This window comes from Amblyomma americanum, chromosome 6 (assembly GCF_052857255.1).
Source record: "Amblyomma americanum isolate KBUSLIRL-KWMA chromosome 6, ASM5285725v1, whole genome shotgun sequence".
NCBI classification, from domain to species: domain Eukaryota; kingdom Metazoa; phylum Arthropoda; class Arachnida; order Ixodida; family Ixodidae; genus Amblyomma; species Amblyomma americanum.
Window position 1 is genome coordinate 118,183,286 of NC_135502.1, and position 14,565 is coordinate 118,197,850.

Sequence of the window (14,565 nt, forward strand, 5' to 3'; positions counted from 1 at the left end):
CTGCGGATGAAAATAGCGCTTAAGCAAGACAGCTAGAGGAGAATGGGGACACGACGCTGTCCTCACTTTTCGCACAGCACGACGCCTACGTATGTCAGCAGACGGTGAGCGCATGTCTGCTCCGCCGAAAGAACGCCAGCACATCCTCTCACTACTGTCCCGAAGTAAGATCATTCTGGCTAGAGCAGAGTGTCAAAAACTTCCTATTTTTTTCAATGCCTAGCGTAGAAATCAACGCAAGAAACGCTTTCTGTTTACTACTAACCATATATACAGTACACAGTGGTGAACTATTTCTCTGAATACGCCGCACGGGGCCAACGCGAGCCCGTGTACTTCAAGAAATTACTAAGCTGTAAACATCAACCATTGCTGTTATTTGCAGAAGCTGAAAACGCGCCTACAAGCCTTGAAAACCCGCGCTCAACCCCTCTCCGCGACGACACTCCCTGGGCTTTTGCCTTCCACGAGCCCGCTAGTGACTGCAGCCATCGTTTGTTTACAAACATGCAGGTCTATACGCACCGCGTGCTTTACCTCAAGATCGTCAAAGAGTTGGCTTCTCCTCGTGTTTTTTAAGCTGAGTGGCGAAGCCACCTCAAAAAGCGACGTTTTATTGTATTTGGTGTTTACAGGATCCTAGACTTCGCGTGTGCCGCGATGTCATCATTCCGAGGGAAGTAGGGAAGTACATCGCCCTGACTAGACACTCTTTACTATAGCAGTTTTCCGAAAAAAATCTTTACAATAACCGAAAAAAAAAATCTAGTCATCTAGCAAGGCGAAATGGGACCGCAGCTTCACTTTACTAGATCCGAGTTTTTACTATAACCGAGTTTACTATAGCAGGGTTCTATTTTACTGTAAGTTCCGGCACCTTTACTTCTATTTCCCCATCTTCTTGCAGCTGCTTGAGCTCCACTTCCCTTTCCTGCCTTTCAAATTCAAGCTTCATTTTGCTTTGTCTTAAATTCATGCTTCCAATGGCGAGTTTCGACTTAATTTTCCCTGCAGCAACTTCTGTTGCAGTATGTGCAACTGCCACTTTCTTTCCTCCACTTCGAAGCTCCTAAAGCGGGCCTCAGCCACAGACGCTAACTTTTGAACGCTGCAACGCAGGCCCCAGTTCTGCCTTCCTCTGCAGCAGTTACCACATTGGTGCCCGCGGTCCGCACACTGGCAGCGGGTGGCGTTTTCAGGCCTCCCAGATGGTGAATTGGACCCCAGAGGAGATGGTGTCCTGTCGCAGCGTGATGAGCCTAATGGAAAAATATTTAAGAGTGAATGCGAGCCCCAACAAAAGCCATAGTGTGAATGCAAGAAAACCACTTCAGAAATATTACAAATCTTGCTTTCTTGCATAGCTGCACTGAAGACAAAGCATAGAAAAGAGAAAATTATTTTTGTTCATACAAGCTACTGTGGGTGAAAAATGGTTGCCTATGTCTGAAAAAGATGAACCAGAGGCCCATTAACCAGAATTTTTCAAGACTAGCTGCAGCGCAATTGTTGCATCATTCCTAGCATGATGATGCACATGGAATGGTTTGGAAGCATGTGCTTGCATGATATCAATGCTTGCGCAGGTCATGTAATGCTCCAGAGCTATGTGGCTTCTTTCTAGAAAAACTCTTGAGCTGTTTACGCGATGCCTGACACAAACACATGTACTGCAGGGCTTCACACACATCTATACATCTACAGGCAGTCTTCCTATGCATTTCAAATGCAGGAACACACATATTTCACACTCTCATCACTTTCTGCTTCATCCATTTGAGGGATGTTTGACACCTTGGGTCCTGGCTGATGAAGTTCTGGTTGACATTCTTTTTTTAGGCTTGGGTTATTCGTTTAGACTAGGCTGGTGTCAAGTTACCCAGTGTAGCATGCTGGACTGCACATAATTAGTGGACAATAAGTGAAAGAAATGCACACTTGTGCCACGCAACATCATTCCAAATATGTTAGGTGCGTGTAGTATTCACCACTTGGTGGCATGACTTATAATAGCCTCACCATTTACCACAACGCAACTGAAGTTACTTGTAGTCATCTAGGCCTTCACTGCACGAACTGGAGTTGTGAACCAGCTTGATAAAAGCTCCCTTCCGTTCGAATCTGTTCACCAGATTTTAACCGTTAAGCTAGTAAAGAGGGGAGGATCATAGGTTAACATTCACTTGTTTGATAAGCGACATAGGAATACCCTTCAATATATAAATGCAGCTAAGTCAGTTTCTCTCAAAACGGTAAGAACCAAAAACAACAAGACTAGAGCACAGAAAAGGCATGGGGGCTATCTTTGTCATTTTGTTTGTGTTTTTCTTCATTTTATTATTTGCTCATTTATCTATGTATGCTCTTAACCATAATCAGAAAAGAGGTAAACCTTACAAATAATCTAGACGGTTAAACGTACAAAAAAGGTAACATGCACAAGGTGCTGTGACAAAAAAAAAGAAGCAGCATTCAATTATATGATTAAATGCCATGCGTAAACAGCTGCAGGCATGAGCAGTGTGATAGCTATTTGGATCATAGTACTGAAAAGAGAAAATCGCAATGCATGTACCAGAAAGTAATTTGTGTCATGGCAAATGGCACTGAAGAGCACAACACTCGTAGGTAATAATCAATTGAACTATTACGGCACAATTTTACTCAGTATTCAAAACTGACCCAACATTTTTTCATGAATGTTCAGTCAGGCTAGGCAAAGACATTCTTTTGCAGCTAAAAGAGAAATTTAAACGAACATATCCCATCAGGCAATAAATGCTCGAAATGATGCATTCATCCTTTGAAATCACACCCTGCACAAACTTTCAGCAACCTGCAGGAATGTGGCCATAGCATAAACATCTTATGTGTTCTTCTGTCTGTTCATTTGTGTACCAGTGTTCTGCGAAATGAATAAATTGAGTAGTTGATTTCGAATGTCTGTACTTAAAAGCACTTAAAAGTTCATGCTGAAAGTCCACGAAGACAATTAAAAATTTCCAATTACCAGGCATGTCAGTCCGGTCGTGATTCAGGTCCACCATTGTGTTGAACGTAGCAGCTGGTGGAAGCAACAGAACAGGCCCGCCTCTGTGGGCGGTACCCTTGCTGACATGTGGGATGCCACTGCTCCAACCACACCCATTGATGGGCTCATCAGCCGGCATGTGTGGGGGCTACCTCCTAAAATCAATGTGGTATGTGGTCACCGCGTGCTAAAATCTTAGCAATGTAAAGGCAGATTAAACAACGCCTAAATTTCGAAGAAATCAAAGAAAGTACTCATTTCCTCCACAATATGCACCCAAATATTCAAATGCGAATATCAAAATTTTGTTTGCACTGGTAAAACTTGTGGTCAGTCCACAATCTCCTCCTATGTCTCCTATGACTCAGCCTTCTTCCACCAGGTCATTTAGTCATCCCAGAGCTTGCAAGGCTGCTTTGGATTTCATGGCCTTTCTCTCATGCCTGGCTTTTGGCAATAACTGAAACGCTAACTGTGCGCTTGTTTTCAACTGCTGTGTAGCGTTTGGTGCCTAAGAACTGAAGTACCCTGCATTTAGTCCTCGGCGGTAGCTGCTGCAGAAGGTCTGCACTAACTGAAAGCGGCCTCTGCTGATGTCAGCAGTCTCATCCGGATGGCCCACGTAAGCTGCAGACATCAATGGATCCTTATCTAGATGACCTGGATTGCAGGCATACACTGGCTTGACCTGCAGAGAGAAAAATTGGCTCTTGCAAGTGTTCCAAGATACTAACCGAAAAATATCAATGCTCTTTGGGTCTCCCTCCCACACAGTTCTAAATCTGTTCGGAAAGCTAAGGATAGTAGGAAAGTGGGACATGCGTTGCATGGCTATAAAATTGGCATGCATAGTTTATAGTACCTTCTCATGAAACGTAACTAAACCCAGGAGACCAAAATGCAAGATTTTTATGCCCGTATCATTAGTGTAAAAACAAAGAGTGTTACTAAAAGGAGCTATACTTGTCCAGGCATTATTGTAAATGCGCTACCAGAAACATTGGGCCTATTCCATTTACGAAGTTGCAGAGCAAATCACTTTTTGCCACTTCTGTGACCATGAGAAGTGCCACTTTTCATTCCACTCGTTGTTTGAATAATGCACTCAGAGAACACTGCTATGGCCACTAATTATGTGGACGCTAAGCCATGCCATGAGTCTATTTGGAAAGAAAAATGTTCAGCTAACCTGACAAAAAAAAAATACTAGCACACCATCCAAGAGAGCACACTGTTCCCAAAATATGCAGTGTTCTCATCCAAGGTACGAAAAAAAAACATTTTTCTTTGTAGCTTTCCTCTACATGCACAGTCTACTTCAGGCCTTTCCAGGATCAGCGCAGTAGCAAAAAAATCCTGTTCTTCAAATCAAAGCAAGTGCTCCCTTTTATATTGCTCATCATAGCACTGCAGTCCCACCTAAAAGTTGCCATCCTGTTTGCCAGCTTTGGGAAACATTCATGCACTGGTAGCTTTCTTTGCTCCCCTCACATTTTTTATGGTATAATATCTGCATCTCAAAGAGCTGCTTTGCTTTTTTCAGGCTCATTACATACACAAAGCTCAGTTTTGTTCACATATGTCAGATCCACTCACAAAGTGCCCAGGTTGCTGGTTGCAGCAGATGTGTTGACTGCAAGCCGCAAAAGCCTCTCTAAGCAGCTGTTTGGTATGAGCGACTCCTCACATCAAATTTACGCCTTCAGCTGTATTAGTATGTCTCAATTCCTACTTCGACTGCATATCCCTCCCAGGTAGCTTGCCTAATTGCAGGGTATATCCTTATCTTTACTAGCTACACTGTTCAAAAACAGTTGTGACTGCAGCAGACATACAATTTCACCTGTTTCGACATGGTAGTCATTACTGGAATAAACACCTCAGTGATGTTACACATGGCTGCTACATTGCTGCCATAAAGAAATATATAAAGAGCGGACACTCAGCGAAATCTAACTACAGGAACTGCGTAAAGGATTAGTTAACATCCCCTGTTTAGTGGCGAAACCAGCGTTAGCGCGCAAGCAGCGGCGCGGGCGCGTGAGCAACCAGTGACGGAACAGGCGAAGAACGAAACCAGGAGACAGTCACCTGCTCAGCTGGGCCCGTGAGCGCGCGGCGTCATTATTAGCGCGCAGGCTCCGTGTTTTTTGCGTCTTGGTTTTCAGCACGGAACTCGTGCGGTTTAATTCTGACAACAGCAAGGTGAAAAATGTTTTTTTTGACCAACTACTCTGCATTGCAAGCAGTTTATGCCGACCACGCCGGCCGGTGCCTTGAATTACACAGTTCGTGAAGAGGCGCACACGCTTTGTGGCCTGCCGGCTGTTTTGGCGTGGTTCGTGGCACTCCTGCTGTTTCAGACAGCGACAAGGTGAGAAACGTTTATCTTTTGCTAAACTACACTGCATTTCAAGCAGCTTCGCTGAGCATGCCAGCCAGCGCAATATGGAGAAGCTGTGAAAGGCACGCGTATACCTGCTCGCGCCATGGTGCGATCACGCAGGTCGGTGCGCTGTTAAGCCCCAACTCGATGCACACATCCTAGGCGTACGGCGGAGCGCCTACGCGCCCAGCGCCGCGCCGTGCCAAGCGTCGAAAAAAGTCATACACCTCCATGCTCCCTGTGTTGGGGCGTTCTCCCTCTCGAGCCGACCGAAGGAATTTCAAGCGTGAAGTGAGGGGATTTGGGGGGCGCTGAAAGGACAACTTAAACCGCGAAGAAACGTTCCAGGAACCTGGGATAGGTTCAAGCCATAAAGAAAAGAGTCCCCGAGAGCCCCCGCCGTCCTCCTATTGTTGTAAACCGGACCCCGCTTCCGACGCGCGCGCAAGCGCGCGCGCTCAGGCGCGGATATTTGACATGGACAGATATCTGCCCCTGCTCGCGCCTGCGCGCGCGTCGCGCTTTGCGCATGCGCAGACAGGATCCAGCGTACGCCCGTGCGCGTAGGCGCTCCGCTGGTACGCGTAGGATGTGTCCATCGAGTTGGGGCTTTAGAGAAGGGTGCGCCCATGCCTTGTGCGTTTTACCTAGCGGTCAGTTTCGCGTGGTTGCGCGTTGAGTTTTACGGACACCAAGTTTTTTATGGCCCCCAACAAGACAGCTTCTTTCGAGTAATATTAGTTGACGGCCGGGCAAAATATGTGGGCTGCTTGAAAAAAAAATGGGCAAATGTGCCGAAAATAAGAGTTGTTGTGTAGTTAACACGGACGCGTAATTTTCAGGACTGCTTTGGAAAAAAGAACGGCATGAAAAGGTCAGCTACCAGAAATTTGAGCGTTGAAGACTCCGTCGTCAGTTCCAGTGAAAACGCACATTGCACCTGCGTAGTGACAACACGGGAGGGCACTTTTCCAAGCGACCAGGGAAACAAAGTAAACTCTTATGAAAACAAGGAGCTGATGCGCAGAAAATTGTCTTTACGCCTCTGTCGACATGCAAGCTGCATCCGCACATTTGGTCTCAGTGCTCCAACACACTTTGAGCGACTGGTTGGGAGCCCGTGCTGTGGCCGCCAGGGTGCCAAAATGTACAGTTGGCCGTGGAATGGGACTTGCAGCTTTTTGGGATCGGAGAATAATGTTAAAGAACAGAGAAATGCGTGTAAATCATTGAGAGTTTTCTTGTAGCATTATGTGGTGCATGCATAAATGTTCAGCATGCGAGGTTCTTAACAGCATGTTTTCCTTGTTGATAATTCTGCCGCTTTCACGCGTTTCCCCTGTTCGCACCGTTAGAGTGTATGGTTTACCAGAATGACACCTTCTCGGTGGTAGCAACAGCCACTGCTGTGAGCCATGTTGCAGTAACACTGGACGCACGGAATGAGCTTAGTGATGTGCTAAATGGAGACGGCTAGGTTTTGGGTTTATATGCAGCAACATCAATATTCATTTCAAGAAGCACCTGGTGTATTTCCTGGATTGGCACTGTTTGGCGAAGGCCATGGCACAGCTGCGTTTTCTGGGCCGAAAGTAAATAGATAATAAGAGGACAAAAAATTCTGAGGACACTTACATCTGCTTACGTGGAGGAATTCAAAAGCATACATTTGAGGAAAGGAAAGGGCGCAGTAACTTATCTCAGATCTCAACACTGCCTTTACAATTTGCCACACATTTTCGCTCATGTAGGTTAATAATGCTTTCGCATTAGTAATGCATCATGAGGACGCGGCAGGCCGCAACCCTCATCCAGCTGCTTGGTGCGCTGGGCCCTATGAAGCAACGTTTATAGGTTGCTATGGAGTGTCCGTTATCTATGTTGCTACTGTGCTCTCAAAACCCTGTTCAGATCACCAGTCTGCATTGGTCATAAGCTAGGTAAAGGTTGCCCCGGTCCCCTCCAGCTCTACTCGTGGCCAACGAGGGGGGTTGAGCGGCATGCTCGCTTGAACTTCACTTATTCAGCAAAACCGCTAGAGGCGATAGGCCGACTCGGTAACAGTGCAAACGAATGAGATGCCCACTTCAATGTTGCACGGACACTGCTTTCGGTTTCGTCTAGCCTGGTTAGTCGAGCCTTTGAAGGCAGGTGACTAACAGTTCTGCGGGCATATTGGGACCCCCCCCCCCCCCCCTACGCCGACAATGCCCCAGTAGACACTAGTTTCGTTTAACCAGCTTAGCCGAGATATCGCAGACTGACGCATCTGCAGTTAGTTTCCGTTCCAGATCTGATTTTTGATTTGAAAAGGTCTCACCCCCATGGGGGTGAGTGGGCCGATCCCGGAGGCAGTGCAATACCGGGCCAACCCTGCGTGGACTTCCTGCCGTTCCTGAGCCCGTTCCGGGGAGTTAACTGAGAACGCCACCACCTGCTACGGCCAGAGGTGTCTCCAGCGCTGTTGCCACCCATCCGGGTGGTGCCCCCAACGCCAACAACACCGGCATCACCTCCACGGACACTTGGACCGAGGAGCTTGTACGATGCAGCCAGCGACGCCAGCCGCAGCACGTCGAACGCCATCTCGACGCCGGCTACTGGGCCCATACAACGCCGCAGCCGCACCGAACCAACCGTGAGCACAAACGCCGACCGCTAACAGTAGAACGCTAGTAGCAGTGTTCCCGGGTCGCATGTATTTATAGTCTGTGTTTTGTGTTAGTTTGTTAGTTAGTTTCGTGTGCTAGTGTGTGTGTCACGTAGGGTGTATTAAATGTGCGTCTGTGTCGGTACACCTGTCGCCTAGTCCATTCTTTCGGTCCGAGTGTTCTCCGGGGAGATCCGTGACAGACTTGTAGGTTCTACATTTTGAAGTCAACATGCTAGCGCAGGAAGCAAAGACCGGACAATACAGCGTCGTCGCACTCCGCGGCGTCTCACTCCACAGCGTGTCACTCCACAGCGTCGCACTGCACAGCACCGCACTCCCCTTTTCACATCGCAAGTGGAGTCGAGCCAAGCCGATTCACGATCTTGCTGATGTGGTTATAGTGCTGTGTAGTGTGGTATTGCGCACCAGTTGTTGGTTGCCGTGTCTAGGTCCTGCATGACACCGTGGTGATTCCCTGAGCTCCTTCATTTGTGCCTCCAAGGGTTTTTTTTTTCGCCTGTTTAAGTAGCCATTCACAAGGTGGGGCTGCCAAGGCAGATGGACGGGAGACTGAAAAGCAGGAGCACGGCATAACAGAATGCTAGGAGTCAGATTAATTCCAAGACAGTACAAAATACACAGGACAATTTTGTAAGGGGAAACGATACTGAGCTTGGTGGCACGTCCACCACCACCACACAAAGGTAATGCTCTCACCATCCATCCACCTAGCCGGCCCTGCATTTCCTCAACTGTAGTGGCTGCAGAAGGCCTAGCTGACTGGGAGCAGCCAGTCAATGAGCCCCAACCAGGTGTTGGCTTCATCTGCAGAGAGAAAAAAAACTGGCATTTGTAAGTGCCCCAACATAGCAACATCATCGCTCTTTGGATCTCCCTCACATGGTTTGTGCTACTTTTCCATGAGTAACGAAACCCAGCAGATCAGAATGCAACTAGGAGCACAAACAAATTGCCAGCGAAGAGGGCTTCAAGAAAGTATGACTGACTGACTCGCAGCGGCGAGAAGGCAAATGGAATGCCCACCCACAGCTGTGCTCGTGACGCGGCGTGCAATATACAGTGAATACCATGTAAAAGGTTTATAAATCTGATTTTGAAAAGGTCTCACCCCCGTGGGGGTGAGTGGGCCGACCCCGGAGGCAGTACAATACCGGGCCATGCATTCAATACAGTCACTAAGTGCCCTGGCTGCTGGTTTCAGCTGATGTGTTGGCAGCAAACCTCTTTGCTCCAAGCTACTTCCTGCACCAAATTTCCGCCTTCCTACTACTTCATCTGAGGCCATCAATTGCACATCCCTCCAAAGCAGATATGCTGTGTTCGAAAAAAATCGCGAACTGCAGCAGACATGCAACCTCACCTGTTTCTTCATGGTAGTCGCCACTAAAAAAGTCGCTATTGATGTGAACCCAAGTTAGCTGCTGCATAGCTGCCAAACCCTCTCGAGAAACGCTGGTTTCGGTTTCGCGCCGCACCGAGCACTGGTTTAGGTTTCACTCCGCCGAAATGATCGCGCTGTCGGAAGCACATGATTGACACATCTGCAGGCAGATGGTTGTAATGTGAATATTTCAGGTCTGATTTTTGATTTTGAAAAGGTCTCACCCCAGTAGGGGTGAGTGGGCCAATCCCGGAGGCAGTGCAATACCGGGCCAACCCGTGGCGGAGGTGAAGCAAGCTTCAAGCACTCCGCCGCATTCCAAAAATAAGATTAAAATCTTGGGTCCAAATAGGACCCGTATCAGATATTAAGCTGATAAGAAAAGATTGCTTTCAAGAATGCTTCGGGATATTTATGGGGTTCATATGTGCGGCTGAAAAAAAGAAGAGGTGGACTGCCTGTAGTCGACAGCCCACATGTTGAGCCACCGTGCTTATCGAGCGGTTCACTGTGCAGCAGCACGATCCAGCGGACGGCCAACCCCCGCACAGCGCCTGCGGTCCGAAGCATCACGCCAGCCGCTGGGAACTTATCCACAGCTAAAGAGCTGACGCGGTCCGGACGGGTCGCTATGCGGGGACGAGGCCATCCCTAGGGTCGAGCCGCCACACAGCGCCTGTACCTCGGCACGCTCCAGTGGCCCGAGGCCTGGGAGAGCCACGACGTGGCCACCGGCGAACCGGCCTCAGGTCGCAGTCATTCTCACACAGACCCCCCCTAGCCCCAAAACAGATACTCAGAAGGCCCCCTAGGGGACCCTCTACAAGGGCAGACCACAAGGGCCTGCCTGCACATCGCCCGTCCCGAACCCTTCAAGGCGCCAGTTCGTGTTCAGCACGTAACAAACAGACTGGCACTACACAGACTACACTTTGATCTTAGCCAAAAGGCCGAGAAGCGATACACTTTGATCTTAGCCAAAAGGCCGAGAAGCAATACCTAGAGCTTTAATCAGGGGTCGAAGTCATCCTGGTCCACCACCAGACCCGCCCCATTAACCAGGATGGATGGATACGGCTGAACCCTTTACATCGGGTGGTGGCTCAAGCCACCTAGCCATGTCTTGTGAAATTTTACTCCTGTCTTGCTTTTAGCCACCAATCAGATAACCTTCGCTTGGTTACTTCTAACCTCTTAAAATCCACTTTCCCTTCACTATCCCTAAACTCCAATGCCTTGGGTAAGTCAGCCCCGCTGCCTTCCACTGTAGGGTGAAGCCCTTTACAGGAGAGTATCAAGTGTTCAGCCGTTTCCTCCTCCTCTCCGCACGCAATGCACAAAGTGTCTATCTCTTGGTACCTGACTCTATACGTCTTAGTCCGCAAAACTCCAGTCCTGGCCTCGAGCAACAAAGAACTTCCCCTACAATGATAGATATTTTCTTTGACAATTTCCTGTTTAAAGGTCCGGTATGTTTCCAGTGTCGATTTCGTCAGCATCCCTGTTTTCCACAAAGCCCTCTCTGTTTATTTAACCTTTTTCTTAACCGACAATTGCTGATTTGCCCCCTTACTGCTGTCCAGATATTTGCTTGTCAATTTTCTAGTTCGCTTTCTCCATTTCGTGTCAACATTCTTTATATACAGGTATCTGAAAACTTTCCTAGCCCACCGCTTTTCCTCCATCTTTCTCAATCGTTCCTCAAATGCTATCTTACTGCTAGCCTCTCTGCTCTCGAAAGACGCCCATCCCATATCACCCTGTACCCCCTGATTTGGTGTATTGCCATGTGCTCCCAAAGCTAACCTCCCTACACCCCGTTGCCTAATTTCCAGCCTTGCTTGAACATCTGGCCTCATACACAGGACCGCAATACCGGAGGTCAGGCAAGGTGAGCTCACGGCGGCGAGCGCCACGATTTCCGCCACTCCTCGGAGGCGATCGCTCCGGCGGCGCACTGCGGTCGCTCGGGCACGTTTGCGCTATTTGAAAGCAGCTAATTAAAGCCTAACAAATTCAAAATTCGATTAAGAACCCTCAGGACCCGAGCACAACGCTGCTACAGCGGTCGCGAAGTCGTCCAGAAAAATTGCACTAGGGAAACACGAAAATGGTGTATTATTTCCTCTAACAAAATAATTTAGCTTGTAATATATGCCTCAACCTACAAAAACGGCATCTCAAACTCATATCAACAATTAAAATAACAACAAGCGAAACCGCATCCAGTATGGCAGCGCCCCGGTGTAAACACGTCGCCGTCCATGTACCCGAGTTCCAGCGCTAATAGGCCTGTAAATGTGAGCTTCCTAGCACTCCTAAGCGCGTATCTGGTTTACTGAACAAATTTAGTGAACCGACTGGCAAAGGGCAAACGCATAGGCAAACTCGCATCTACGATCTTCAAGCGGACGCATGGAACCATATACCATCCATTTGGGCGCAGCTCGTCACTTTGGATTTATGCCCTACCATCCCGAGTACAACACGACAACCTAGAGCCAGAACCTTGTGGGTAGTGTGAGTGGCTCTTTATTCAATGAATGCTTGCTAGTCATTTTACATTCGCTCAGCACAGCTGATCCGTAGATCCGCGGCGGACGGATGCACCGTGCTGCCCAAAGCACATATCCTGCACTATTTAACTATGTCGCGGTACCAAACGCATCAGCCTTGCTGAAGCAAAGAAATGAAAATGCAAGGATCGGCGAAATAGCGATTTTAAAATCTAGGTCGCCAAGGGAACCGAGTCGCCAGGCGAGAGCCAGTCAGTGGATATGCCAGTTGGCCGCTTGGCCCGCAGATGGCGCCACGATACCGCGAGTCGCCCCGTCCGGGGAAAATAAAACGTGGAAAGACATAGAGGAGCGAAACGTGAACCGCCTGAAACTGCAACCACGAGCTCCCTGCTTTAAACCCAAACGACACACCTTCACAAACGTTCACTGAAACGTAAAGAGCACAACGAATGCGTGAGCAAGAGGAAAACAAGAGGCTGTCATGTGACATGTCACTCCGTGCATGGCGCCGCGGCAATTGAACCGTCAGCCATCTTCCCCGAAGAAATATACTGAAATCAAGATGCCATAGTATAGCGTACTATCAAAATGGACACGTAACACGCGTCGTGCATCATGACATTTCGCTAAACTATAGCAGAAGCGATGCATATATGCCATTTAATGCGCAGGCAGCAGCGGCCGTGCTGCCTTCCCTGCGCTGCGAGCTCGACAGTGACAAACCAAGTGAAATGCATAACAGCACGCTCACCCGACAGCCGACATGGCTCCGACAGCTCCAAAATATGGTGCTGGATGCAATGCAGCTCTACGTTCGGCTCCACCGAAGGTTCTTCAAAGAGCTGCTGCGACGGCGACGCAACTTGCAGCAACCAGTCGAGCATGGCGGACGTCGATTGGGTTCTGCGCCGACGTTGGCAGCCGGCAACACGGCGTACGGCTCAAACGTCGACTAGCGCGTCTTGGAGGCACCTCAAACACGGCTAACAGCGGTGACCACATCACCTTGCCAAAGCGACAAGGGAGGTTAACCACAGTGCCAGAGACAAGCAGTACACGGCGAAGCCCGTCTGAGCCGAAGAGCGCGGAGTCCCATTTCGCCCCAGCCCAGCCCCCATCCTACAGACGAATGGAAGCGCTCGGCTTAATTTGCTGCCGCCACCTGCCGGCAACAAGTGTCCTCTTTCCATCTCTTTCTTCTCCCTCCCCCCCCCCCCCACCCCTCCAACACCCTAGGCGCACCCAGCCTAGAGGAGCCTGGAGACGAGTCAGACGACCACGCAAACCCGCTGCGTTTTGGGTAGAGAGTGGAACGAGCACAAACAGTTGCGCAATCGCTCCCCCACCCCACCCACGCCTCTTACCCTTTTGCAACCCTCAGATTGTCCTTCTCGCCCCCTCCAGTGCACGTAGCTGACGAACTAAAGACACACACAAAGAAAAGTACTACTGAGGAGGAACTGCTGAAGGGAAATAGGGGCCGCCAACTGAATGCGATCGCGACGCCGAGTTTTCGCCAGCTTTGGCCATTCGTCAGAGACGGAGTGTTAGTTGACAAGCGATTGCGGGTCGGTAGGCTGGAAATGCCGATTAGTTTTTAAAATGTGACGTCACCCGTGACGTCACGCTTAACCGTCATGGTCACGTGACTTTTGATGACGTCATGTCCGGTTGGGGACACACATTTTCCCTAGGCTTTTCTCGGAATTCCCCACGTCTTTCCAACGCGCGCGGGATAAAAAAAAAAGCGCATCTTGCACGTGTCTCTAGTTAAGCTAACTGCGCCGCTGATTCCGCATCGACTATTCCCGCCGAAGAGGCTCCAGGGAAGTCTGCCCTGTCTGCGTTTGATTCTGTTTATTTGTTTACTCGTTTTGGCCAGCGGCACGCGCGTACATGCATCTATAATTCTTATCTGTTCCGCGAATCACAGTTAAAATGTAAGTTACGGCGGCGTTGCGGCCGGCCAAACGCACCGCAGAAACCCGATCCCGCAGCCGGGCGCCGCAAAGCGCCCCCGCCCCGCGTTCCGTCGCGGAGACAAAAAGAGGGCTCCTTCCTAGAAACTGAAAGAGAGAGGAGAGTAACAGAAAGAAAATGGGGAACGAAGGCGCGAAATCGCCCAAGTGTCCGTTATTGCAATGGGTTACTGTCCTATATGGGGCATCGCGCTCTACTATCTGCGAAGCAGGAAAAAAAGAAAGAAAGAGAAATAAAATATATAAAAAATATAAAAAGTTGAGGGGGGAATAGGCAATATGGTTTGCTCTCAGAACTGTTTTCTCTGGTCACGAGCAAGAAAAAATGGCAAGGGGAGGAGAAGGGCGGCATGTGGAAGCAAGCACGTAAATTGGCATGACCTCAGGCGATGCTGTCGGGGTGCTGTGAATTTCAGTAGGGCTAGGACTGTGACCTCTTAAGTGTGGAGAGAGTACCAGGGTTTTCATTCATACCGGCCTGCACAGTATTAAACAGATATATAAAGTATGATTCTCGTTGCTCACGCTCACGGGTATTTTGGAAGTCGCTCTGTAGCAGCGTAACTTTTTGTTTGTGAAACTCGTGCCCTTCCTG

The 14,565-nt window shown here is 49.0% G+C and overlaps 1 protein-coding gene and 1 non-coding gene across 3 annotated transcripts; both read right to left on the minus strand.

The window, feature by feature from the left end:
* Positions 1-552: 552 nt before the first annotated feature.
* On the minus strand, positions 553-13,039 carry LOC144094956 (uncharacterized). 2 transcript variants are annotated; one of them, XM_077628820.1, is made up of 2 exons: positions 12,743-13,039; positions 553-1,259 (listed from the first exon to the last, which is right to left on the minus strand). In XM_077628820.1, exons 1-2 carry the CDS (start codon positions 12,873-12,875, stop codon positions 973-975), a joined length of 420 nt encoding a protein of 139 aa, XP_077484946.1. In that variant the 5' UTR covers positions 12,876-13,039; the 3' UTR covers positions 553-972. The 2 variants fall into 2 exon arrangements, with proteins under 2 accessions (XP_077484946.1, XP_077484947.1); XM_077628821.1 differs by lacking the exon at positions 553-1,259 and adding an exon at positions 8,799-8,895.
* LOC144095738 (U2 spliceosomal RNA) lies at positions 9,706-9,888 on the minus strand. The gene has a single exon (XR_013306760.1). It is a non-coding gene; the product is annotated as a U2 spliceosomal RNA (small nuclear RNA).
* Positions 13,040-14,565: the final 1,526 nt, after the last annotated feature.